This window comes from Accipiter gentilis, chromosome Z (assembly GCF_929443795.1).
Source record: "Accipiter gentilis chromosome Z, bAccGen1.1, whole genome shotgun sequence".
Lineage (NCBI taxonomy): Eukaryota > Metazoa > Chordata > Aves > Accipitriformes > Accipitridae > Astur > Astur gentilis.
In genome coordinates, this window is record NC_064919.1 from 85,947,411 (window position 1) to 85,974,520 (window position 27,110).

At 46.9% G+C, this 27,110-nt stretch overlaps 1 protein-coding gene across 4 annotated transcripts in view; it reads left to right on the forward strand.

The window, feature by feature from the left end:
• The window catches only part of CTIF (cap binding complex dependent translation initiation factor), a 141,604-nt gene that overhangs the window by 21,382 nt on the left and 93,112 nt on the right, over window positions 1-27,110 (forward strand). For 2 of the 4 annotated variants that reach the window (XM_049794680.1, XM_049794681.1), the window contains exons 2-5: window positions 6,767-6,979; window positions 11,185-11,268; window positions 21,939-22,061; window positions 26,442-26,515. In XM_049794680.1, the coding sequence (XP_049650637.1) occupies window positions 6,800-6,979; window positions 11,185-11,268; window positions 21,939-22,061; window positions 26,442-26,515 (461 nt within the window). In that variant the 5' untranslated portion in view covers window positions 6,767-6,799. The remainder of the gene's footprint in view (window positions 1-6,766; window positions 6,980-11,184; window positions 11,269-21,938; window positions 22,062-26,441; window positions 26,516-27,110) is intronic. The other 2 variants (XM_049794682.1, XM_049794683.1) reach the window with 2 other exon arrangements.

Genomic DNA, 27,110 nt, shown 5'->3' on the forward strand with positions numbered 1-27,110 from the left:
TGGTTCTTCCTTTCTTTTTCTTGGCAACATCCGTCACAAGCCAAAGGTAGCATCTTCCTCCTGGGCAAGGAAGCCCATCTGGTGGAAAACTACTCCAACCTCGTGCACAGATTTGAAATACTAAAAGACTTTGTGTTTCTAAAGGTGATGAGGCTTTGGTTTTGTTTAAAAAGAAAAAAGCAAATCCATCTCCTAACCACAAAAAATTCCTTATTGCAGCGAAGCAAACTACATAATAAATTATTGTCTGGATGAGAAGAAGGGATTTCTGGCTTTCTGGTTATTCCTCTCCCTTCCCTGCTGGATCGCTGTGTCAAGGTGGCTGTTTTGGGTTGGATTCTGTGACGTTTTGCGCTTTGTTGTCTCCTGTCTCTCTCCTTTTTTTTTTTTTCCCCACCCATTTATTTCTGTGTTTATTTTAATGGCTCTGTTTTGATGCACTATGACGTTTGCCTGCTCTGTTGCATGCCAGGCTCATGGATGGCACTGCCATGTGGCAGCTGTTGGGCTCCTGTCCTGTCACTTGGCCTTTTCTGCATCACCAGCTACCAGAAACCAGACCTGAGACTGGAGGGATAATGAAATATATGAAATGCTCAGCCAGCCATGGATGCATCCCTATCTGAAAAGCCCAAGGCTAGCTCCAGCAGCAGTTGCTCGATGTGGTTTTCAAAGGTGTTTACATTTTAATTAGAAAAGGGTCAGATCCAGGATATAATAACTTACATTGCTGTGCCTGATGTTTTGGCATCTGGAAAGATACTGCTTTGGAGCAGCAAATCCAAACCAGACACGCGATGCTTCATACGTGCTTGTGGAGATGCGGCAATATCTCGATGCGGGGAGTCATGGTTCATCTCGATTCCCTTCATTTTCCATAGTAACTGTTCCTGCAGTTTGCTGGGTACAAAGCAATAAAGATAAACTGCTCGTTTCATTCACCGAGATGTTCTCACCGCTTTCGAAAGACACATTGCTAATTACTTGTTGTTGGAAATGGGCTGGATTAGGAGAGAGGAAATATTGCTGCTGAAGGAGCTCATTAAAAGGAGATGCTGGGAAGTGAGCCGGCTGCCTGCCGGCTGTGGCTGTGCTGATAGGCAGGAGTTCAAACGCCAAATGCAGACGGTCAAATGTCCTTCTGCCTGTACTGCTGCCAGAGTGTTAGCTGGTGGACGGTCATTTGCTGAGTCAAAGCATGCAGAAGGCTTCACCTGACCTGAAGGTGCTGATAAGGAGCAGATAAGAAATAGGAGAGGTGTCCTGCACCAGCTGCTGTGCCCTGGTTTGTGTGGTTAAAGCATCCCTCACCTCCCAGGTCTGGGGCTGAAGGGACCTCCTTCCCTGTGCAGGCTTTGGAAAGCCTGGCTTGGAGAAGACAACGGGCAGGCAGTGTGAGGGAGATGATGGTGGAGGGCTTGGCCGTGTTCCGTTTCTCTCTGCGTAGCCCCAGAGAGGCACTGAGCAGAAGAGGGTGTCATCCTGCTCGTGGGGCAGGACATGCGGGCTGGGGCTGGGCTGGAGCCTCTCCCTGGGTCTTGCTGGGAGTCTCTTCAGTTTGGTTTTACCATCATCCCATGCAGAGATAAATAAATCTGTGTGCTGCTGGGGTGCTTCTTGGTTTGTGTCTCAGAGCAGAAGGGACTTGCTGGATCACAGCAGTATTTAAAATTTATTTGTTGTAAACTCTTCTGGGAGAGCGAACACAAGAGGGATACTGGATGTCCTACCACAGAAGACTCTGGAAGGAGGTGGCTGCGTCAATACATGAAGAATTTGCACCATAACTGCCTTTTATAGGAAGGATCTCTTGTTCCTAGAAAAAACTGGGATGATAAATCCCATATGGCAAGAAAAAGGCTTTCAGTGATCTATCGGGGTAGCTCTGGAGTCTGTCATGGCCGGCTTCTCCAGCAGCTGGCCTGCGATGGCATCTGTGTTTCTCCTGCCCTATGCTGGAATCGCAGAGGAGCGGAGGATTAGCATGAGAACCACTTCAGCATTTAATTGCAGGATAAGTAAGGAAGAGACATGGGTTTTCCAACTCGGATGCCTTAAGTGAGTCATTTAAAACCATATCTAAACAGCTGAGGCCAGGTGGTTGGAAAGGTGGGCTGGATGCTTGCAATTTATTGGGAGTTGGTGGTCATTAGACCTTTTGATAACTGAATTTTGATACAGGTGACTAAATCTGGAGAAGCCTGATGTTAAGCACTGCGTTAAGCAGTTCTGCCTGAACTGTGTATTTTAGAGATCTTTTCCAATCACCTTACCCAGGTGTTAGTGTTGAGTATTAACTCTGGCAGTGTAGTTGTTGGGTAAATCCACTTCCAACTTTCACTATTTGGGTGCATGTGATAGCGTGGTGCTCCTGGTTCTCTTGCATTTGAAGGCCACAACCTTCAAAGAAACTTGTCGTGTGTGAGAAAGCGTTTTAGGCTTTCAGCATCCATCTGGTGGAAGCAAAAAAAATGGCAAAAGCAACCTCTTTATTTTGTTTCCTTTGCTGATGCTCGACCAGGTTGGACTTCGGGTAGGAGCGAGGTGTGCGGTTGTTGGCTTGTCTTGCTGAACTGAAGCAAGAAGTGCTTTAGGAAGATTTCTTCACGGGCAGCAGCCTTACTGACAAGGTTGCCATGTCAGCATGTTTTGGACCAAAAGCCCCTGCGCCTTACTTCAGGGAATGATGTTTGTATGGGGCTGGAGTCCCTGCTCGCTTGGGATGGCTGGGGCACAGGTGGGTCCCACCCCAGGGGAAAAGTTGTGCCAGGCTGCCCTGTGGTGCTGCCTTGGCACTGCCGGGCTGCCGCAGTCCAGGTTTTGGAGAAGCTTTGTCTTGGTGTGCCAAAGAGAGGATGGCTGGAGCATCTTCCTTGGGGAAGGATGTACGTATGGGGTCCTCTCACCCAGACTGCAGTGAGCTGATGGAAATGCATTGCTGTCCCTGCATGTCTCTCTTCTTCTCATCATGGACTGACCTTTTCTTACATCATTTTTCTTGCAAGTTCCCCTGTGCTGTTGCCTTCCACCCATCTTGCCCAAAATGGGTTCCTTCCCCATTGCTGCTCTTCGCCTATCAGACTCACCACTTGGTTCCACAAGTTCAACAAGCCTGGAGCACCTTGGGAAGAAGGGGAATGAATGTACAAAAGTCATAAAAAATGCTTGTTCTTATTGAGTTCGTTTGCTGATTAAGAGTAAAACTGTATAATTGCCATAAACTGTATAATCTTGCTAGAGCAAGAGCCCCATTTAGATCCCTCTTTAAAATAACAGTTATTAATAATAATTATACATTACAGTAATGCTGATAATTACTAAGTTATAATAAGCAGTTTGCACATCTATTGACTTTTTCTGCTGATGATTCCTTGTTTTATGATCATAGTAATGAGCACGGCATGGGCTTCGTAGGATAGGTTTGGAAGGTAGTTTTCAAACCCCCAAAACTTACAGTCTTTGTCCTTTGATAAAGTAGGGGGAGGCGGGAGGAACAGGAAAAAAAAATAGATTTGAGGTTGATCTCTGTTAATTATCATTAAGGGATATACCTGGGGTCTGGGAATCCTTGGTGGTAGGTGCTATGCCAACAGAGATCCAAGGGATCACCTCTCCCTGAAGAGGTCTCAAGAACATGTGTTTGCTGGGTTTGGGAAGTCATCAACCACTTTGATGCCCAAGTGTGGGTTTGGGTTTTTCTTTGAAAACCTCTTGTTTGTACATGTTTTGAAGCCAAGGCGAGATGGGAAACCTGGTCCAGGCACAGACGTTTCTTGACACGTGGCACCAAGAAGAGCAGGAGACCATCCAGCCTGTGGTGCCTTCCTGGTGGAGAGGGTCAGTTTGGGAAAGGGAGAGAAGGTTTAGCGTTAGTGTGGAGACTAAACCTTTGCGGGGGACTTGAATGGGTGTATATCTAGGTGGATGCTTCCTTTCCCAAGGTGCCTCCCGCCAAGGAGGAAGGGCTACCATTTGTGCTCCAAAATCTGTCCTTCTTGAAGGGCCAGGCTGCTTGAACCAGGAACCAGCTTGCAGGACCTAGCAAATGGGCCTCTGTAAACCTGTGATCATCTTGGGTTTGTTTTGTCAAGCACGTTTTATACATGTGCATCTCACACTTGGTAGAATTAGGTAGAGTCCAGAAATCAATGGGTAACAGCTGAAAAAGCCCTGCCTTGAAAAAGCTTCTAGAGGATGGTGACCAAAACAAGGCCCATCTGAGCATTGGGTAATCTCTGGGCAGGCTGGTGGAATCGGGGAAGGCAGTTGCATGATAACTGGGAGAGACTCATCTAAAATGGGTGAGACTGCTCAGAAAGAGCTATGGAAAGTAGGCTGAGAGAGTAGAGGAAGCTTTCTTAGTCAATGAAATCATGGAATTGTAAAACCGCTCAGGTTGGAGAAGACTTCAGGAGGTCTCTAGTCCAACCACTTGCCCAAAGTAGTCTCAGCATCAAGTTCGGACATTACCTCGCTGCCGTAGTCATCAGGCACGTGTGGTCCTAACTGTGAACCCCGATACGGGAAGGGAGTGTGGTCAGAAGGGGAATTCAAAGGCCAAATTCAGAGAACCCAGAGCTGGTTGCTACCAGGGAGTACCAGGAGATGCCACAAAGTCAAGAAGTTCCTCTGCTTGTTGAGCCTCTTTATTGACACCCTGGGTTGGCTGACGGTGGCATATTGGCAGTGTCCCCGGCACGCTGGGATGTCCATGTCAGGTGGCCGGTCTCTGTGTCATTACCTGATTCACACCGACTTGGTGCAGACTAAACATATAAAGAAGATTATAGACTGTGACTTGTTAGTCTTTTATCGTATTAGAAGGGTTAGAGGTCAACCAACTCGCTGTCTATGCCTGGACATCTGCTCTAGGGATCTTTGTGTACAGTGATGATCCTATCTCAGGTGTATGTGGTAACCCATCACCCTTAAACATAGGGGAGTTCTCTTCCTCCTAAGTTCTGGTTTCCTTTAAAGAGAGGTGAAGGTACTGCAAGATGACTTGGTTTTAGAGTTTACTACTAGAGATCACCTCAAATACATGGTTTGTGCTCATTTGCTGGACCTGGGGACCTCTGACAAACCCATTGCCTTTCAGTCCACCATTTCTCCTGTTGCTAATCAGCAAAATGCTGGTTGGGCATGGTCGTGAGCACCCCAAAAGTGGCGTCATGTTTTAACCCTTGCTCTGCTTTATGCTTTATCATGGGTGTTTGAGGGGGAGCATCCCCAGGGCAGCACCCTGTGCTTGATTTCCTCCAGTGCCACCTTCAAAAAAACCCAACCCATAAACATAGGCAAAAAACCTTTGGTTTTGTGTTGTGTGGCCCCAGGGGATGGAGGATACCCTTGGACTCTGCTTGCTCCATCCCAAGTGATGCCACCTGTATCAGCTGTCCCCTACCTCACGCAGTCACCTCCCCACGCCGTCGTGCCCTCCAGGACTCACTGCAGCCACCTTTCTCCCAACTCTTTCTTTAGCACTTTCTATTTAATAATTGGTGCTTTCCATTTGGTAATTGGCACTAATTAGCTAAAAGGGGAGAAGCCTGCCCTCCTCCAGGGCTCCATGCTCTCTTGGGCTCCTTTTTTTTTTTTTTCTTGTCTTTTTTTTTTTTTTTTCCCTTTCTCCTTTTTAATACACCACATGATTTTTGTTCAGGAGCTAATGTGTGATATTGATCTACATAATGAGCCTTTTTGACAGTCCGGGCACATTTGGGAATAATTCCTTGAGCAGATGAAATCCTTAGGCCAGAACTGCTCGTTCTCGGCAGTTTCCAAATGAAGCCACAATTGTTCAGAAGTGACAGATGAGCATTAGTTCAGGAGCTGGAAATTACATCAGCTGGGAAAAGATTTTTTTTTTATTTTTTTTTTTTCCTCCTTCCGATGGCATGTGACTCACTCTGAATTTGCTTGGTAATTTTATACTTGTCTCAAAACAGACTGTAAATACTAGTTCCTGGTGAAGGAGAGGGTGAGGGATAAAGTCATTGTGTCCTGCAGTGTGGTGGGAGCTCCCATGTCTTTTCCCTCCCAACTTCAGGGGAGGAGGCATATGAGTCTTACGACAAGACACTGGTCCAAAGCTTAATTTGTGTGCAAACATGTCCGGCCCCGGTACAGGAGCTGATGGTTTCTTTACTTTAAGGTGTGATTGACATTCAGCCATGGAGAAATAGGAAGGAAGAGAGCATCATAAACCATCTATATCTTCTACAGGGCTGTTGCCTGCAGAGGGGGAGGTTTTAAACATAGATTCTGGTGTGATCTCTGTTTCACCTCCACGTGCAAACCTCCTCACTGGACCATTTACAGTCACGCCATTGACTCAGCATCATTTACTGCCGCCGTTTTAGAGAAGCTTTTCAATTATCATCCTCTTCCTCATACCCCTGTCCATCATGCCCAGCTTATTACCCTTATCTAGCACAGCTAATGCCGTGGGCTTTTTAAATTAAGCTTTTAAATTTTGTTTTTCTCCTGTGCATGTGTCTGGAGGTTTTCAGTAGTTTGGTTTTTAAGAAGGAGGATAAGCATTGTTGTCCTTAGATGTAGGAATATTACAGAAATGGAACTTTTTTTGTTTGTGCACGCCTGGAAACTCTGAGTGTGACCACCTAGGACTATTATAAATGTTATTGGATATACAGTGAAAGTATCCTGCCTGTGGTAACTGATAGGCTTTGGCTACTGCTTCTTTTTAACCTTTTTATAATTACTGGGAAATCATTTCTTGCCTATTTTTATTCTGCTTTCTCAGGCCCCCTCCATTGTTGGCATCTCTCCTGAAGGGATGGAGAACTCGTCGGTGGCATCAGCCTCCTCGGAGGCGGGGAGCAGCCGCTCTCAGGAGATCGAGGAGCTGGAACGTTTCATAGACAGCTACGTCCTGGAGTACCAGGTCCAGGGGCTGCTGACAGATAAAACGGAGGTGGACGGTGAGAGCGAGAAGACGCAGTCCCATGTCTCACAGGTGGGCGAAGGGCACAGCGTGGGGTGGGAGAGGGGCTGGGGGACGCCTGTGGCTTGTCGCCTGGGTTGGAGATGCACGTCTAGCTGAAGCAGCTTTTTGAGCGTTGAGGTGTAAAGCAGGACATAATAAAAGATTGGATTTGGGGCAGCTTGCTTGTTCAGCCATGTATGGGGTGTCCCAGCAGTTGGTAGAGGTCTCCTGCCAACTGGGTTTTGTTTTAACATGGTCTCAAGGTGCGTGCCCTGAAGCTTTTTGACTTCTCCAAGGTTCCCATTTATAAATGAAAGGCATTTCATTTCTAGATGAAGGGTGCCTCTCTCCATCCTAAACAGCGTGCTGCTTCACCAGGGTGGAAAAATCCTGGAGGGATTGGGAAGAGCTGCAGGGGCTGCAGCTGGGGGATGCTCGCTAGTGGGATGTGCTCCTGTCCATATGCACAGGGGTGTCCATGAAACAACCAAGTCCAGAAGGTCAGTGAAAAGCCCCAAATGCTCTCCAAAACTGTGGGTTTTGTGGGCCTTTTAATATGCGTTATGACCTGTTTGCTTGCTTCATGGTTGTTATGTCAGAGAATGAAATTGCTGCATTTCAGAGGATGTGAATACCTAGCAAACAAAGGAATGTTTTTAGTGGGGATGTGGTTTGGTGTTGTCATTAGGAATGACGTGGTCCTAGTTAGGTTTGTTCCTAAAATGGACATTTCAGGTTCAACACAAGGAGAAATGAAACCTCCTGAACTACTGTTGATGTTCGGAGGGAAATCATTTGTATTCTGGTGCCACAGTGTGCCAGATGTGTGCTGAAGATGTGAACTGTTGAAAGGATAAGGAGCCCATGATGCAGGGAGCGATGAGCTTCAGTCTGTGCCCATGGGCTTGTAAGGCTGCCGTGATCCTCCGTTTGTGATAGAGGTGCTTTCCTACCCTGCAGGCCTCCCGGTAGGATAAAATATTTAGGTTAGAGAGTACTTACATAATGGTTATGAGGATGAAATGAGAATAAGACTGAAAGGTCATAAGGGTAAGGATATGGCCATTGTTGGATAGCTGTGTTTGAGCTGCTGGAGGGGTCTGCTGGTCTGATTTGGGTCTTCGTGTCTTTATATGAGGTGCAAGGGAGGCTGATCCCAAGCAGAGATCCCCAGACCACTCTGCATTAAGCCTTAATGTTAGTTTAACAGCTAATGAGACTACATGGCAAAGTCGAGCTGGGGGTACAATGATGGGGAGAAGAGCAGGGTTTGCCCAGGACCATGACTTCCTCCAGCATGCAGAGAAGTTTTGTTGCAGGTCATTTTGTCTCTCGTTTCACACTCAAGTCTATTAATTGCTTACAAATGAGGCCCTGCCTCCCTATGACTTTGTTTTGCCTTTAAATTGGGAGAAGTGGTTGGGGTAATGAGGGCAAGGTGCTCTCCTCCCAGTTACCAGAGGTGTCTGCTTCTCCCGTCCCCTGCTCTGTGCACCCTGGCGTGCAAAAGCCAGTGTCCCCAAGTCCAGCAGAGAAAAGCTTGCTCTCCCATGTGAACCTCATGAGGTTCAACAAAACCAAGGTCCTGCACCTGGGCCAGGGCAATCCCCGGCATCGGCACAGCTTGGAGGATGGATGGGTTGAGAGCAGCCCTGCGGAGAAGGACCTGGGGACACCGGTGAGTGAAAAACTGGGCATGAGCCAGTGATGTGTGCTTGCAGCCCAGAAAGCCAAGCGCATCCTGGGTTGCATCACAAGAAGCGTGGCCAGCAGGTCGAGGGAGGGGATGGTCCTCCTCTACTCCCAGAGAGCCCACCTGCAGTACTGCATCCAACACTGGGGTCCCCTCTTCAAGAAAGACATGGACCTGTTAGAGCAGGTCCAGAGGAGGCCATGGAAATGGTCAGAGGGCTGGAGCACCTCTCCTGTGAGGACAGGCTGAGAGAGTTGGGGTTGCTCAGCCTGGAGAAGAGAAGTCTTCGGGGAGACCTTATTGCAGGCTTTCAGTACTTAAAGAGGGCTTAGAAGAAAGACTGAGACTTTTTACCAAGGCCTGGAGTGACAGGACAAGGGGCAATGGTTTTAAACTGAAAAAGAGTAGATTTAGATTGGACATAAAGGAAGAAATTCTTCCCTGTGAGGGTGGTGAGGCACTGGCACAGGTTTCCCAGAGAGGTTGTGGCTGCCCCATCCCTGGCAGCGTTCAAGGCCAGGCTGGATGGGGCTTGGAGCAACCTGGGCTGGTGGAAGGTGTCCCTGCCCACGGCAGGGGCGTTGGAACTAGATGATCTTTGAAGGTCTGTTCCGACCCAAACCATTCTGTGATTCTATATGTGGATCCTTATCTGATTGTAGTGTTTATCTGATTTATCTGAGCTATGCAGGTTTCCTGGAGCTGAGGATCTGATCCAGAGCTTTGGACCCTTTATGTATTAGCTCAGTGTAAAGAAATTACTAATCAAAGGAACAGTTTTAAGAACAGATTTTGCTGAAGAGGTCTTTTACAGTTTGAGGATCAAAATTGTTAGAACTGGGAGAAAATAAATTTAAAAATCAAGTGATCCAACGTACTTTATAGTGCATTTTTTTAACCCAAGGCTGGAAAATGGCTGTGTTTGAAGTGACGCTTTGGAGGGGCTTCAGGTCAAACAGGCAAGTGCTGCTTTATTTAATGTGTCAAGTTTAGAAATACTATTGAATTAGGAATAAATTAATAGTCGAAGTTTTACAACCACTTGCAGCCTGTCCACACCTCTGCTCGTAAGCCCTGGGCTCCCTCTGCATCTTAAGGACAAAACCTACTAATTTTCTTGGCAGCCTGGGTACAATTTTTGCATCAAGATCCTTGGCTGCAACAACCAAATACATCTTCCAGCTGTGGAAATGGTATTTTAGCTTTCCTCTCTGGCCTATCTTGAAAACAAGGAGCTGCTGGGTTTTTAATGTCAGTTCTGTGATTGCTGTCTTTAATGACAGTCAAGTTATATTTTAAAAGAAAAATGAATAATAATGAAACATCTGAACATTGAACCTTTTAATTAAACCACTTTTAGAGGCATCTCAAATTCAGCAGCTAAATGTGTTTGTACCCCAGACCGTTGGTGTATAAGTTTAATTTCTATGTGAAACTCCAGCAAAATGCAGTATTTCCTATTTTTAGGGCTGTATATGGGACAAGAAGTGAGGATGGGCTTTTACATAGCTCATGTGCTTTTATCAAGCCATGTCTTCAGGGGTGCATTAAGAAGGAATTATCTCTTGTCTCCCAAAGATACTAATTTTCCCACCTTGTATCCCAAATTTGTGTAAGAAATAATCAGGAATTTTTATTTCTGATTTTCTCTTCCTGATCACTTCTTATCAAAGCAAGGAATAAACATGCATGTATCCTCCAGCTTTCTGGAGTAACCCTGGTGGAAGCCAGCCTGACTGAAGGTGGCATGTTCCCTCTTAATGAACGCTGGAGGAAAAAGGATGGGTTTAGGGGGAAGGCTCTAAACCGAGACCAAGAAAATTGTTTTTAACTGCATGGTTCTGCCAGCAACTTAATCTTTAATGTTGGGCAAGTTATTTAATCTCTCTGCGGTTCATTTCCTTGTGGCCGTAATAATGTTTTCCCTGCCTGAGAGAGGATAAATCCACTCACCCATGTGTGTGAGATGCTCAGATGGTACCACATCCCTGGATAACTGCTCTCCGTGCTGGGGCAAGGAAGGAAAAGCTCATTGTACGCCGCTTCATCCTCCACGCCACTTGCAGGGGAGCTGAATCCATCACCAGTCTAGAGAATCCCAAAGTGTGGATGTTCCCATGGTGGGGATGTCTCCAACCTTGCTCCCACCAGGAAAAAGAGGAAAGTCAAGGGGAAATGCAATTTTCTTTCGGCTATGGCCATAATAATGGGTGAGCTGTACTTTGGGAGACCTTTCCAGGCGCATGGTTGCACTCAAAATTGTTAAAGGAGATAGGCATAAGTCTAGCAGAAAGCTCTCAAGCGTGATAGCATCGTGTGCTTCTCCAGGTAGGTCAGCAGAGGTGACAGGAGAGTGATGGGCAGTGGGTGGAGCGTTTCCAAGCCAAAGCCTTTGGGATCATCCTCGAAAAGGAGGGGGGACTGCACGCGTACAGTGATGCCCGCGGCTGGACGGTGTTTGCTGTGTGCTGTGGACTGACACAGCAGTTTTCCCCAGCCTGGCTATTATTTTACACAATCCCTTTTTTTATCCCTTTTACAGTGGACGGCGGATTGTAGCGAGCAGCTTGATGGCAGCTGTTCCCCATCCCGAGGGAAGGGCTCGTCGTCTCACGAACATAATCAGGTAGGGGTTGTGTTTAGCTCTTCCTCACCAAACCTTTGCTTTTGTTCTTGTACTGCCTCATCTGGCAGCGCATTGCCTGCTCGTGCTGCCAGCTTTTCCTCTCCCATGGAAGGGGAGATGTATCCCTGCGTTCGGCATCTGAAAGCTCGCTCCCCCCGAAACCGTGGGAGATGGGCAATATCCTGATGTGCGGATGGATGCTTCACCCAGGAGCTTATTGCTCTGCAATAAAGAGGAAAAAATACGGAGTGTCCCATTTATTCCTGAACAGCTTCTTATTGTCACCTGTGCAAGGGACCTATTTGGAGCATCAAAGCTGACTTGGAAGTATGAGGTGTAGCTGGGATGAGGGATCTTTGTGTAGCTGTGCTTCTTGGTTATGGGCTGCAGCACAAGGATGGTGTTGCAGGGAAGAGGATTTAATAGCTGAGAGGGTGAACTGGCAGAAGAAGCAAAATTGCACATGCTGAGAGCCTGTGTTGGGTTTGCAATGACAGAAGCCAGGTGTGAGTCGGTTTTGGTGGTTGTATGAGGTGCGGACATCAGTGAGGAGTACTTATCAAGCGCTACTGGCATTATAGGAGGTAGCTGTCCCTCCGTGTGAGCACCAGGTTGGCAGAGGGTTGGGTAGGGTGAAGGCATGGGTTTGACCATGTCACCTGGTTGAGGAGCTGCTGTGCCACCATGCGACCGTCAACTCTGCAAGAGCAGTTTTCGCCTGAGGAAATAGGAGACTATGCCATCTGAAGGAAAGGGTGAAGCGGCTTTTGCAGTTGCTGTAGCTGATGGATGTCCCACCTGGAGAAGGGGCTTCAGGCTGGTGGTTTTGGTGACCTTGCCCTGCTTGATGTCCTCCAGGCTTCAGACCCAGGTGTGGGATCTGTGAGAAGAAGCCTGGGAGCCCCTTGCAGGGTGGCACAAGAGGCCGTGCCAGTCTGAGCAGTGTGTATTGCAGCTCCTGTTTTGGGCACAGTTTCTTCCCATGCAGAGCCGTGCTGGAAGCTGCTGGGCTGTGGGATGGGGGCTTACGTGTCCCCTCACTGCCCTGTGCCTGGATGCAAGGATGTTGGTAGCATCTATACAAGTACCTGCACATAACAAAGGCAAGGTCTTGTTGTGTAGGAAGGTGCGTGCTGTACAGAAATGCTGCTTCATATTAACCTCTGAAGGTGACAGATGGAATTGTGGATTTAATTTATTATAGCTTTGATCTGCTCTGAAATATTCAGCAGCAAAACCCCGGCTGGGCTCCCTCCCACCGCCACAGCCAGCTGCTTGAAATTCAGCTGGGAGGCTGGCCGTTTCCATCGAGCTTCCTTGGGTTGCTCGGGATGTTAGCAGGACTGGGTGTTTTCCCTGGGGAAGAAGGTCCCTGGCTCTTCACCCAAGGGCTCAGCTGACGTGCCAGTCTCTGGTGGGTACCACAGGAGGATGCAGGAGTCACACACGAGTGATGCTTTCCTGACTCCAATCAATGCAGCCCTGACATCTTCCATCTACCTTGTGCCTTGCTCTCTTTTGTTCCAACTTGCGTTTTTTATATTGTTTTTCTTTTTTTTCCTGGACATTAAACCTATTTGATCTCCTCGAGCACGGAGCTTGTTTTCTGTATACAAATAACATTCGCCGATGCCCAAGCTGTTTTCCCTGCATTTGGGCTCTCTCCCAGCCTGCAGCGGAGCTAGTAATTATCTCTCTCCATGTTGGGCTTCCTTTAACAGCGAGTAACAAATTTTCCTTGGCACCAAAGGGGAGCTGCAAGCTATTGTTCATCTGTCCAGGCAAGCGTTTCTCTTGCTGTTACTGATATACGAGTGAAACTGCTGGTGAGGACTAGGTTCAGTTTATTACCGTTTCTGGCTGTTGACTTTTCACTAGTAGCTTTAAACATTAAAAATAAAAATAGTCATTAATAAGGTGTTTGTTTTGAATGTAAACTATCAATCACTCTTCAAACCTGCTAAGGAAAAAGCTATTTATTTCCCAAGGGATGTTAGGGGGGGGTGGTGTTTGTTGCAATTTTTTATGGATTTTGAGGGGTTTGGTTGGAAAATCGAATTCCTGTTTTTCCTGTTTTATTTCCAGCTGAGATTTCTGCATTGCTTGTTATGCAATATGCACCGGTCTTAGTTGAAAAATACTTGGATGTGAGATTTCTGCTGGCTTCAGCTACTGTGAAAATGCAGGTTATGTATCGGTAACCATGATATGCCTCACACAGTTCTAACCTGATGATCAGAAAGGGCATTTATATGGAAATCCAGGTTAGTCCTGAAAATATATTCAGCATCTGGTTCCTTTTCTGCAAAGGCAGAGTAGTCCAGGGCCACTTTTTCAGAAGTAATTGGCTTCCTAAAAGTTATAAGGGAGCCTAGAGTGAATCTGACTTTTCTGTGCCTGAAAATCCCCCTCTGCATCCCTAAGTACCTGATGCCTTTGAAATTCTTGTCTGTAGGATACAGCAAGGTTAAGGCAAATAAAAGAAAGATTTTATTTTTTTTGTGTGTATAGGTGTATTATGTATTTATATAGACTTTTATATATTAGAAGTATGTATATACGCATACACATACATAAGTGTGGGGCTGAGAGCAATTCCTGGATAATGTGCAATTTAAGGGTAAAAATAAGGTGTCTTGATGCAACTTGCAGTCCAGGATATTCCTAAATTGCTGTTTTTCCGACACTGTGGGGTATCTCAGGAAAAGACCACCCCATACTTTCCCTGCTCTTACATTCCTTGGTGACACATCTGCTATTAGCAGCTGTGGGAGACTATATGGGGGTCAGTGCCCATAGGCTGGCGCTTGTGCATCCTGTACAAAACAGTGGCTTAAAAAATGGGGAAAATTCCCCCTGGAAACCTTTTACTCTGGTCTTTCCAGTTCTCTGGGCAGGCAACTGCAAGAAGACGGTCTGCTCATGGAGGATCTCATGAGATAGATTTTGTGAACTCTTGGTGCACTGAGAAAATCCTGGCCTCACAGTTACATTCAGCTCATCTATAATTCTTGTTTCCTACTGTGAACGCTTTCGTTTGCTGCATGGCATCGTCGTGCTCCACTAAGCCCCGCTGCATTTGAGCGATACCCTCTAGAAGGTCTGCTAGCACCGTGTGAGCCTCTGGGGTGAAGACTACTCCATCGATGTATGCAAGATACTATCTGAGCACCGTATTGCCTCTATAAAAGAGGAAAGTTTAGATAATGGAATCATTTTACATCTCTTTATGTTTGGATTTTTTTTTTTTAAAGAGACCCAGTGGGAAGATTTTATATAATACTTTATTTGCATTCCTCTTGTGAAGCTGTTGCAAGTAGGAAGCTCTTTGATATATTTCTGAGAGCAATTCATTAAGTAAAAGACTTCTGGTATGGTATGTATTTAGAGAGCCAGCGGAGCTCTTGGTACGTGAAAGGCTTGGCAGCAGCTCCATCCCAGACTCCCCTTACGTAAAGGGCATTAACAAAAACCAGAGCAACTCTGCGGGTTTGTCCCATTTCTCCAGGCGGTGGGAGAGGGAGAGCTGAAAATCCTCCTTCCTGGCCAAGTCCCTCCCTTCCCCCGTGGTGGCTGGCTGTCACCCATCGTCACCAAGCAAAAGCCTGTGTTGTTGGCAGTAAATGGGACTGCAACTTATTTTATTGCTTATTTGCATGTGTGTCCATGTCCCGCCAGGTGCAGCAGGGACTTGTTGCACGATGGGGGACCTCAGGGGCTTGTCCAGTTGATGGTCATGTTGACTATCTACTGAGCAGTGAAGGAGCAGGCAGGGTGTGTGGATTACAACTGGATTATCCTACACCCTACTGGGAGCACCCTTCTGCTGTTCTCCCCAAGGAGCTGGCGGTGGAGATGACTTGCTTTGCCTTCCCATTAAGCCAGTGGAAACAGCAGCACGCCTCTGGCAGGCAGAGGTGGTTGGTTTCCACTCTTGGGCCTTGGTTGAAGATGATTAGCTGGCCGTTGGTTGGAGATAATTAGCTGGCCGGGGTCAAGAGCATCCCAAGGGCTGCTCTGTCAGGTTAACAGCATAAGATGTTGAGTGTCCTGTGCTGTTCGGTAGCATGGAGATGTAGAGAGCTTTGCCGGGATTGTGTGCCACTGTCACCAAGCCTGGCACATCCTGCCAAAGGATGTCTGAACACAAGCCCAAGCATTGCTGATAAGGAAAGCATGAGAATTTCCCACAAAACCAAATGTAATATCACGTGAAACTTTACCTCTGATGTCTCTGTGACTCAAAGAAGTACAGTGCTGTGCTAGTGCCAAAATGTTTCCAGGCAGGAGATGCTTCGTGTTGTGTGAGCTCAGACTGTAGGCAGAGGACATCCGACCTGCCTGCGTTTGGGGAGATGCAGCCAGGGGAAGAGTCTTTGACTGCTGTGTGTGGGGTGGGAGAAGAGCAAATCTACTTAAACCTTTCAGGTCCCTCTTTCATGTGTCTTGCCTGAACCTCAAAACCCCCTCCGATGATGAGCACTTGGCTTCCAACCATATGAAGTCATGGCTGGAAAAGCTGCTATGTTGCCAAAGCAAAGGCAATAGTAGGGATGGGGTGATGTGTGAAGGTTGTCTCTGCGGAAACAGCAGACTTCAGTGCACAGTGGAGCTTTATTTTATAGAAAGCGGAAAAACCCCAAATTATCAGTGCAGGTTTCTCTTGCAATTCCAGAGGTTATTTTTTTGCAGGCGTCTGTGCTGCTTGACTGGCTGGGGTCAAACATCAGGAAATCCTCCCCAATGGATGCTGCAGAGGCAGGTGGCAAGGAATCATGGTCTCAGCCAAGTCACTAGGTCTAGAGTTGGACTGAGGCTCCTGCAACCAGCACCACCGTCATATAAACTTCTCAAGTCAGCAGTGAAGTCATCTTCTTGCTAGCTTAAATCCACTGACATCAGCAGGCAGCGTGTAATGCCCCAAATCCTTGGCTAACCAGATAAGCGCTGGTGAGTGGGTGGGCACGTGCTGCTTGCGAAGAGGCTGGCAGGATCTCCTGATGAAGATGTAATTAATTTCCCTGTGCTGGTAGACAGCCTGTGTCTGGCTTTAGTTGCCCACCCTTGGGTCCAGATCTGAAGCACAGTGATTTTCTTGCTCAATAAAATGTGAGGGATGATCCTGGGGGAAGTTTGGGGTTCTCCATCTCCCTGACCTGCTTGTATCATAGCCCAGGGCCGGTTTGTACACTGAACTTGGTTGAGGTTGGCCATCACACTGAAGACCTGTTGGGACAAGTGGGTGCTGGTAGATGCTCTAGTTGCCATTGTCTCATTTCCAAAAGAAAAAGAGAAAGACAGGGAATACTTTGAGGCTCTGCCAGTGAACACAGGTTGGTATAGCCCTGCCTGATGGAGGAAGAAATTAAATCTTTAAGTGGAGTGACCTGCCCATGATCAAAGAGCAGCTCTGAGAAAACCAGTCACTTAATGGTTTTCTGCCTGTAATTGCTAGGTGACACTCCCTCTGTAGTGAATGCAGCCCTGTTCAATTATGGTCAGAGAGGACTGCTGAGAAAGAAATCAAGTACTTGAGCTAATATGTAGGTTTTAACTTTCTCTGGGACTTCTGTTTGGGATACACCTCGTGAAGCAGCACCACCCCTCACGAAGCAGACACCTGCTTGAGTGTCTGAAGACCTGGGAGTGAAATGCTTCACTGCTTTGCAGCCTGATGTAGGAGAATGGTTGCTTCTTACTGAGGATGGAGGAGGGTGTCTTCTAGGCCTGGTGTCACTAGTGACTCATGTGGGAGGACGTTTCGTCACCCTCAGTTTCCATTTGTGTAGAGCAGACAGGGTGATGCTGGTCTGCCGGCTGAAAGGAGAGCTCCTTGCACTCTATTTTTGTGAAACTTGCAGTAGCTGAGTTAACTCTGAGGTCTCCATTCTTCTTCCAGATTTGGTTGACTAGGTCAAGTGCCGAAGCTCTTGGCAGGGAAGGGATGACATGAGCCACTTCCTCCAAAGCTCGGGCAGGGGCTTGCTGCTGGGTTTCCATGGCACATCTAAAGTTCTCGGTGCCATTCTGAGTGCTTTCAGTGGTCCTTCTCATCTTCATCCTTGTGCATAAATGAGCTATCTAGCACATCCTTGGCTAACATGTCTCTTCTGATGTTGTCCAGAAGGAACACAACCACACAGGCTTGGCCCTTTCCTGGGGAGTCCAGAAAGATCTTGTTGGCTTACCCTCCTACTTCCAAGCTCATAAGGTCCTTTGGTCCTGTATTGTGGCACAGGTATAAGTAAAACCTTACTTTTCCTGGTGGGAGAAGAGCTCCAAGTGATGTTTGGTGTCTCTTCTGCTGTGCCTTTACCAAAGCAGTGATCAGGTACCGTACCAAATTGGGGAAGGTGGACATTGACCTGGAGAGGGAAGGAGCAGAGCCAAAGTGGCTGGGTTTTCTGCATGATATTTTTATAAGGGTAAGTTTCCTTACTTATAGCTTTATGCAATGCATTGAGAAGAAAGAAGCTGAAAATTTGTCCCTACTAAAATGTTTAGAGTAATCTTATGTTTTTTTCTTAAAAGGTGCATTTTACATTATTAAAATAATTCAGTCATCATTTTTCCATAGAAAAATTGGAGTGGTTGTTCCTGAATACGTCTAGAAGAGCAGGGAAATACTTGGAGTCCGGTGTCAAAATTTTGTATAACTGGAAGATGTAGCTGCAGCACAAAGTGGGTGCCTGAAAACTTCTGCTGCAGAAAAATCTCAAAAAGGACCTTTTACATGATAGCTGTCTTCTGTTCTGACCAGGATTAAGACTCAAAGTTTGGGAGTCATTTGAAGGACACCCCACAACTTGATCTAGGGAGCTGGTTGTAGGTGCAGTGGTGAGACCGTTGTTAATTCTGGGGGATATCTCAGAGGCTTTTTTGTCCCGAGAATTCCTCTAGGTTTCTGTTGGTTTTCCTTTTTCTCTGGTCCACCTTAGGCTCTGAATACTGTAGACTGAATATGGAGATTTTTACATACAGTTGAAGATGAATCTCATAAAAAATCCACTGATGTCTTTGGGCCACTTAAAGCTTGTGGTATTGCCATGGTTGGTCTACACCTCTACCAACACAGCCAACTTCGCCATCACTGAGAGCAACCACGTAGGTGGTCACTGCATTTCCATTTATTGCCTGTGCACTGGGGAAAGTTATCTCCTTTTTCTGCAAATGGGATTTTAAAACTTGCACTGAAGCAGCAGAAAGTATTAACTCTTGAGCTGGCAAAGAGAGCAGGATTAATTAGTTCATGCCTCAAAGAGCTAGCTGTGAAGGTGAAAATTGCAGTGTAAGTGAAACATATGATTATTGCTAATTAAAATGCAAATGTTAGATTTGACAGCTAGTTTCCAAAGGAGGGTGGCTGGCAGTGTTAATGTGCACAAGCCTCACTGTTCCCCAGATCGTGCAGATCTTGGCCAGAAGGATTGGCATGGATGAGAGCAGCTGCTAGGAATCAGTCTCTGGAGGGGGTGACGTTTCCCTCCAAGCCCCAAAGTGTGGCTCAGAGGTCCTATCTCCTGCTGGTGAGTGTACACCATGAATGGTAGGTGGAGGAGCCCAAATAAGAGCAGGGAACAAGAGTTCAAGGGTTGTTTTGGGTGTTGGGAGACACTAGGAGAGTCTTGGTTTTTTGAGGGTACAGCACGGGGTAACAGGGCGAGATGATGGGGGATTGGGTTGGCAGGAGGCAAGGGCATGGGATGGAGAACTTTGTGCCATTACAACCGTTTCTTCAGCTTTTGTCAGAGCTGCGGACAAATCTGTTCCTGCAACGTGCTGAATTAATTTAGCAAGAGCACTGAGGGGGAATGTGTAGGTGGCCATTCTGCGAGATGGAGAGTGGCCAGTGCCATGTCTGACTGCCGCGGAGCCTTGGCTTTCGGCTGAAGCCCAGCTGCCTGTATGCCTTTGGGATGAGGTTTTTATGGGTTTTGCAATGATGCTGCTCGAGGGGTTTTGTTGTTCGGTTGTTGTTTTTTAAGGAATGATCATTACCTGTGTACTCTTGCCCCCTGTTCCTCTAGCATCACCCATGAGGTTGGTGTGAGCTTCCCTGCTCCTGGAGAAAGGAGGTCTTCAGAGAGTGTTCCTTTTAGCATGAAATGGCTTTATTAGAGGATGCAAAGCCACCAGAAATGTCTGGGGGAGTTTCTGGTGCACGTATTTCTATTCTGGATATTTGAACCCCCATCAGTAAGGTAGCAGTAAAAAGTTGTTCATCTTTGGCAGTTAGACAGAAATTTAGGTAAAATATTCAGCTTAGCTGTGCTGGTGAGTTTGAACATGAGTGTATTTGGCCATATTCTGTTGGACTGTTTCAGCTTCAACAGAAGTTTCAACGATTTTTATTTTTAAAATAATTTGGTTTTAAATATAAATATTAATAGGGTGTGATAAGGAACGTGAACAGGGAAGAGACCCCAGGCCATGAGTTAGAGCCAGGAGACAAGCTGATTTAGTGAAAGGGTACCTGTGATTTTTATCTAATTGGTTTGTGCCATATGCACTGGGTTGTCTCGATGAGTTCGGATGTTGATGCATGGTGGTACCAATCTCCCCGTTTCTTACAAGGGCCTTATTGTGGCCAGCTGCGTTTCTGGAATTTGCATAACCTCAGCTGTCTGCAGGCAACCATGGCCAAAAGTTGGGTCAAGTCAATATAACGGAATGGTGATATTTATTTTTGGTGTGTCTTTTAAAGTGAAGGGTGCCTATGCTGACTTGGTCCCATTCTAGCATTTGGTACAGAAATTTTGCATACGTGGTTGAACAAGATGTTCAGTGTGTAGGATACAGTAAACTGGTCATTAATCCTTCGAACATCTGGGTGGTGAAGGTTCATTTCTACCAACCACCTTTTCAGTTGGTGTGCATCTTTCCCACATCAAATGAGATATTTCTTCCTCCTCAGGATGCCTGAAAGACTAGCTCTTCCCCAAGGCTTCCGAAAGTGGCCACCTGCCTGTGTCTCACAAGTGGCATCCATCAAAGTTCTTTTCCCCTCCATGCCAATTTAACCACTCCTTTAACTTTGTGCCACTTGGTATTTCTCAGTTATTGGGAGATTCAGATCATGGTGTGATGAGGAGGGAAGAAGGTGCTTTCTACTGTTGTTGTAACATGTAGTGGGAATAACCACAACCTCTCAAATTTCATCTGTATACAACCTGAAAACCAGTTGACCTCTTTTGAAGTCAGTACTGATTTTAGGCTATAGCAACCACAATATATTTGAGTTTGCTTGAGGCTTGCTAGGTTTGAGGATGGAGAACGTGCAGCTGGAGCAACGCAGAAACCAGTACTACTGGGTTTTGCTTCCAGTCCCTTGTGTTGGGTAAATACTTACATGTTTCATGTGCGCTAAGGTCCGTGCTGGACCACTGGGTAGCATCACCTTAGGTAGCTTAGGGTCTGCTGTGTAGCTGTCTCCCTGGCCCATCCAACCCAGGTGGTAGTGGTGGAGCTGGGACCTGGTCTGTGCCCCCAAGTTAGTGACCCGGACTTGGCTGTTGTGTGCAAGGAGGAGTTCACGCCTTGCTTTGCTGGTGAGTCCTTTTGGCTCTTGAAGGCCAAGGTGGCTCTCCCCTTGTCTTAGCCCCTGGCAATGTCTGCAGGGAATTGTGTAGTCCCCCGGGGATGTCTGAAACATGAGAAACCATTTTTAAGTGTCAGCTCTCACACTGGTCCTGAAACACACGCTCCCCTTTGTATTTCCCAGATTTTCAGAGAGCTTGAAAGAGTTGAATATTCTGCACTCTGTGACTTCATGTTTTTTTAATCACCTTAGGTCACTTCAAAGGTCTTTCCCAAGCCTCTAAGCAAAGCTTTTGGAGCAATTATGCTGACAATATCCACCTTTCTCCCCAAGCACCTTGTGGGATGTTTGGCTAGATAGGGCTGGTGGGGTGAGTTATTCTGGTTTTCAGATGACTCATCTTGCCCTGAGGGCTTCTGGCTGAACAAGAAACCTGCAGGTTGCTTGACAGCAGAAAAAGTGTTAAGAGAAGAAGGGAAAACATTGGGAACAGCTCCTTAATAGGCAAAAATAGTTATTTGCACATTGTGTCTCCTGGTGAACAACAAATGTCTTCATGTATGTGAGTAGCTGGACTCCAGCAGAGGGCTAAGCAGGGGGAAAAACTGACTGAGAAATTGATTTGGGCTTGGGAGGAGAATTAAGGATATAGAATAGAACGGAATAGCATAGAATAGCATAGATTAGGCTAGACTAGACAAGACTAGGGTAGACTATTTCAGTTGGAAGGGACCTACAACCATCACCTAGTCCAACTGCCTGACCAATTCAGGGCTGATGAAAAGTTAAAGCATGTTGTTAAGGGCATTGTCAGTTTTAGAGAGTGTGAGGTTGTTGAATATGCCTAGTTAATCCTCAGGAAGATAGAGGAGGTAAGTATTATAAACTAGAGCACTAGAGCCAAATCTTATCTTCATTGAAGCCTCCCACAATGTCATCCCTTTGCAATGCCTAAATAGAACACATTAAAGGACTCCGAGAAAGCCACAAAATGAGGGTGTTGTGCAGGGTTTTGTAGGTGTTTGCACGTGTGGTCTGGGAGGTGGAGCTGTCCCGGCTCACCAGGTTGGTGGTTTTAGTGGGTGCAGGATGGCATTGCCCTTGACTAAAGCGAGCTGTTTGTTGTTTCCAGGAAGAGTGGGATCACAGCAGCAGTGGGAGCGCAGGATCCCGGCCGGGGTTGGGCTCCAGGTGTGGGTCTGGATCCAGGCCTGGCAGCCGTGGGAGAAGCAGCCAGTTCGGGCAATCAACCAAGGTATACCTGGTAGCGGCGTGCTGAAGTAGTGTCCTTCGCTTGCTGTTCATCAGAGGCATCCTCCTAATGATGTGTTTTGTGTGTGTGTCTACAGATAGGGTGTGAGAGCATGTCAATTATGAAGGACACCTCAGAGACCTACTTAATTCACACGTAATGTGTGACCTGGCTGCTGAGGGCCGTAGCTGTCCTTCAGTGTCAAGAAGTCTGTTGAGGTGTGCTGAGTGCCTTAATATTGGGAAAGAAGTCCCTAGTCAGCTGGTTTAGTGCAAAGGAAATTAGGGTTTTTTCTTTATTTGAAGTCTTGGAGTACTTTAATTTTGGGACATTAAGAGATGTCTGTAATTATTTTTTGGCAAGTCTTCATTAGAAGTTGATATATGAGTGGACACTGCATAAATTGTGTTAAATGGTGACCTTGAGTCCAGCTGCTTTCCATGGGAGCCGTCAGGAGGGCTAGATGGGGAATTACCTTCCTGCCCTGCAAAAGACTAAGAATTTGGTTTTGATTTGGTTTTAGGTCCATGCCTTGAACTCAGACCAGGGACCTCTTCTGCGTATTTTAGTCAGCCTCGGTTCTTCTCTCTCTTCTTGGAGTTGCTCTACTTCTGCACACATGAGCACTGGTTGGGCCAGAAGTGGAGGACGGACTCTGGGAGATTTGGGCCAGTGGTCATAGTGCTGGTCCATTAATCCATCTCATCCATCCTGGAGAGTTTGAGAAAATAGTCTGTTCTCCTGAGCCATGCTGTGGAGGGAGAGGACACACAGAACCACGCTGTTGCTGGAAAGTGATGGTCCTTTCTGAAGAGAATGAGACTCAACATACCCTTCCTTTGTTGAGCAGGGATAATACTGTCTTCCTCAGAGTGTCTCTATTTTTCTTACTAAAACTTGCAGGTTTTGTCAAGGAAACCTTTAATTGGAGCCTTTTCAGAGAGTTCGGTATCTATCTGTTTTTCGTTTTCTACCGAAGTGCAGCCAGGGGTTGTAGGCAGCTGAGAAGGAGGAAAGGTGGGGGAATCTTCTCAAACATAGAACTGAAAAATGCTTGAGGAGTAACACGTGACACAGGGTAATCCCGAATTTATACCACAGACTCAGCCGACCACTTGGCGTTGTTCTATGTTCATGCCAAACACAGCGATGAGCTAATGCTGTTGCAATCGTGCGACGAAGAGCACGGTTTTGTATTTGTCGTGTTTTGCTGGAGGATGGTAATGAGGAGCGGCGGGAGGAACCGGTGGGACGCTGAGCTGGGCTTTGAAAAGCTGCTGCGTGCATGCAAATGCTGACTTTGTGGGGAATTTGCTGAAGCTGCATGCATGGGTAAACAGTCAGAGTCCACGCAGCCGGTGGCGTGGTCCATCCCTCTGTTTGTGTGGGCAGCTACAGGGGTTGGCCGGCGGTGGATGGAGGTGATGTGTGCTCACAGGGGCTGGAGGACAGAGGTTATGGACGTGCATTTAAACCATACTGCGTGTAGGATCTGCTTTACCGGATCTCTGATCTCTCTGAGTATTGATGTTGTTCTTGTCAGTGTGTCTCTCAATCATCATTCCTAGCGGCTTAATTAATTTTCAGCAGTACTAACCCCTTTGCGGTGAAAATGTTTATGTAAAGCTGAGGGTTGGGTCATTGGGAGCTTCACATTAAAACTGCTTATGGTTATAATTGCAGTCTTGGGGGAACTGACAGCAAGTTATTTCTTTTCTTAAATACACGCAATTTTATTTATTTTTTTTTTGTCCCTGGACTTGAGAATTGGCTTTTTTAAAGTCTTATTATTAAGTCTTGGTACTGTGCTGTGAGCATTTTAGTAAACGCCCTGCAGTGCAGGCTCACTTGGGCAACAAGCATGCTCCCTGCCTTGTGAGTCGAGACAGAAACCGGTTATAAAGACAGGTCATCGAGACTGAAAGGACGTCTCGAAATGACCGTAGTGACTCACAACTTAATGACAAGCTGCATTATCGTTTGGCCCCGGCGCTGTCTTTATGGAGTCTGGCTAATGCTTGGAGCGTCTCCGAGAAGTCATGGGGACCAGGAGGTACAACCCAGTTTGGGTGGGAGCATCCAACCGCTGCCTAGAAGCTCGGACCCGTCTGACCTCCTGCACTACCTGAACCATCACTGCAATTTCCCCTAATTGCTGGGATTAGTGCCGGGTCTGACCCACCTGTGCTCGCCGGTAGAGCACGGATGAGCTGATGCGCCGAGGAGGTGCAGGGGAGCCGGGTGGGACAGCTTGTGCTGCCTCTGCTTATGCCGCAAATTAGGAGGTATCGGTGCCAGCGCTCTCCATCCACATTCAAACAGATTTCAAGCCGAGCGTCGGAGGGTGTTTAATCGTTAGGTGTTTTATTTCAGGGCTCAAGAAAGGCCTGTTCAGAAGCCCTGTACTGAGCTGAATTTGGGCAAGGATTTTAGGATGCAACCTGTTGCATTAGGAACCCACTTTATCTTAATTTTTTCCTATTTAATATCTTTGTTGGTGATTTGTCTCGGCCTCATCGCAACTGGTTATGTGTTCCTAATCTTACTCCCTGAGCCCAAATACTTTACTCTTAGGAAATCCTATTGTAGCTGGCTTGTTGACAGGTACTTAAAATCTTCCATGTCCATAGAAAATGAAAAGAGAAATGCATCTGTCTGCAAGAAGTATCACTTCTTTGGGTGATAGCTATAAAGACCTGCACATATATTTTCATTGTACTGCATGAGGATGTTTCTGAGTATTTAGAAAACTAATTTCTCTCCTAGGTGGGAGAAAGCTTTGCTTACATTTGCCTAAAATAAAAAGCTCTGCTTCCATAACCGATCATGAGAATTTTATATATTTCTGGTAGTTTGTTTCTGTGCAGAGACATGTTGACCAGATCCCCAGAGGTTAAAATTGTAATCCGTAGACCACTTGGAGGAGGTGACAAAGGGAGCAATGTAGCTGTGTTTGGAGTATCTGTTGTCGAAATTTGTTGTTTTGCTGCGAATGGCTGTGAAGTGTGACCGTCTGTAGTGTGTACCGAGGATGTATGTCCTGCTCTTTGGGAAAAGATTGCTCACTTCATAGGCAGATTGAAGACTGGGACTTCATTAAGAAATGGTAAATTTTTTATGAGTTTTTAGTGTCTCAGTTAATAATATTTGAAAACAGCAGAAGTTATAGGATGGGGAATATGTGAAAGCCACCTTCTCCAGCACTTGTTTCACCAGAGCGGGAGCATTTGTGCTGAAATAGTTAAATAATCTGAATATGTGTAACATCATGAATAATCTGGATATATGTAAGAAATGTTGGGGGGGAATTGGTAATATGGGATTCCCTATTTGTAATGCATTTACATGCCTAACCCATATGAGTCTGAGTCAAGACTGATTTCTTGAATGATCGTGGCAAAAACCAACCTACTTTACTTCTTTGCCTGTAAAGGGTGGAGAGGGCAGTCCTCTTTCTGTGGGGAGGACACGTGTAGGGTGATGACTGTAAAGGGGCCATAAGGATGGGTGTGAGGTCTTTGCTTTAGATGCTGTTGCTTTGAGTTGACAGTTTTGCCAAAAGAAGCTGCATGGGAAAATTCAAGGTGCTTTGCAGATTGCTGGAGGTTTCTGTAGTTCCCACCTGATTTTATACCGTGTTGCTCTTGCTTCTCAGGGGAAGGAACCTTCACCTTAGTGTTGGTGGGTCGTGTACCAAAATAACCTTGTGAACTCATTTGCTGGTGTGCATGGCAGAGGTGGTACAGTGCAGGGTTCTGACATTGCCCGCCTGTTGTTAGAGCAAGGAGAAGTCATGCCACCACGACTCCTTGAAGGAGCAGGACAGCTTTCCCCACCTTATTGGTGACAGCAGGCTCTGGTAGCTGCTGGTGAAGAGTGTCTCCATCCTTGGAGATAATCAAAAGCCATCTGTATGTGATCTTGGGCACCTGGTTGTAGGTGGCCTTGCTTGAGCAGGAGGGTTGGACCAGATGAGCTTCAGAGGTCCCTTCCCACCTCAGCTGGTCTGTGACTCTGAAGCTGAGTGTCTTCATGGCTTGGATGTCAACCTGCCCGATGGCCCTCGGTGGGTCTTGGAGGTTGTGGATGGTAGGGTAGCGGGATAGGGCTCCAGACAGAGCTGAGCCTACGTGTTGTCTGCTCCGTTTTGTCCACAGCTTAGTGTCCCCAAGGCTGAAACTGTGTCACTCCTTGCCTTTACGGTGCGCTTTTGCAGCGGGCGAGGGGACTCTGCGTTGCAGTGAGCGTGGGGAGCGGAGGAGCCCACGTGCAGAGCCAGGACACCTCCGTGGCTGGTGGTGGGAGAGGCTGTGCTGGGCTGTGCCATGGTCCAGATAGACCCGCGTGCCTTCGGGCGAGTAACCGCCTTTCCCTCCCTCCTAGAATGGCAACAAGGAGAGCTCCCTTGACATGCTGGGCACAGACATCTGGGCTGCCAACACCTTCGACTCCTTCAGGTAAGCTGGTTTTAAAATGCTTTAAGGGAGAGATGGACAGTGCCTTCTCTTAGCCTTTGCCTGCCTCTCTGTCCTGCCGGTACCCAGGTGCTAGTGAGTACCCTGCCAGTACTCGCATCGCTGCTCCTCCTTCTCCCCATCCCCATTTAGCCCATGGCGCTAAGCACGCTCAATCTCCTTAAAGCATCCTACATGCTTAGGAGAAGCTGCTGGATGGGTTTGCAGTCCAAACATCCGAAATCAGTACTGATGTGATTATTTGTAATCATCAGAGAGCTGTGCAGGCAAGACTTCAGGCAGCTCTGAGCTCCTGCTCCAGGACTTTTTTCTTCAATTAATTGGTGGTGCGATCATGCATTTGCTTTGCAGCTGCTGAGAAGAGCTCTTCAGCTGCTGCTTCAAAGCTGGGAAAGTGGTGAAATATGCTTTCTGTCCAGTTTTATGCATCTCTCTGTGCCTGGAGCACTGCAAGAGTCTGCAGGGGTTGAGTTCTGACCTGGGACTTCCTCCAGGCCATTGGAGTGGGCAGGTTGTGCGGGACCAGAGAGAACATCTCCATTGCATGGACCAGACCACTACCTGTTGCGATATCCCC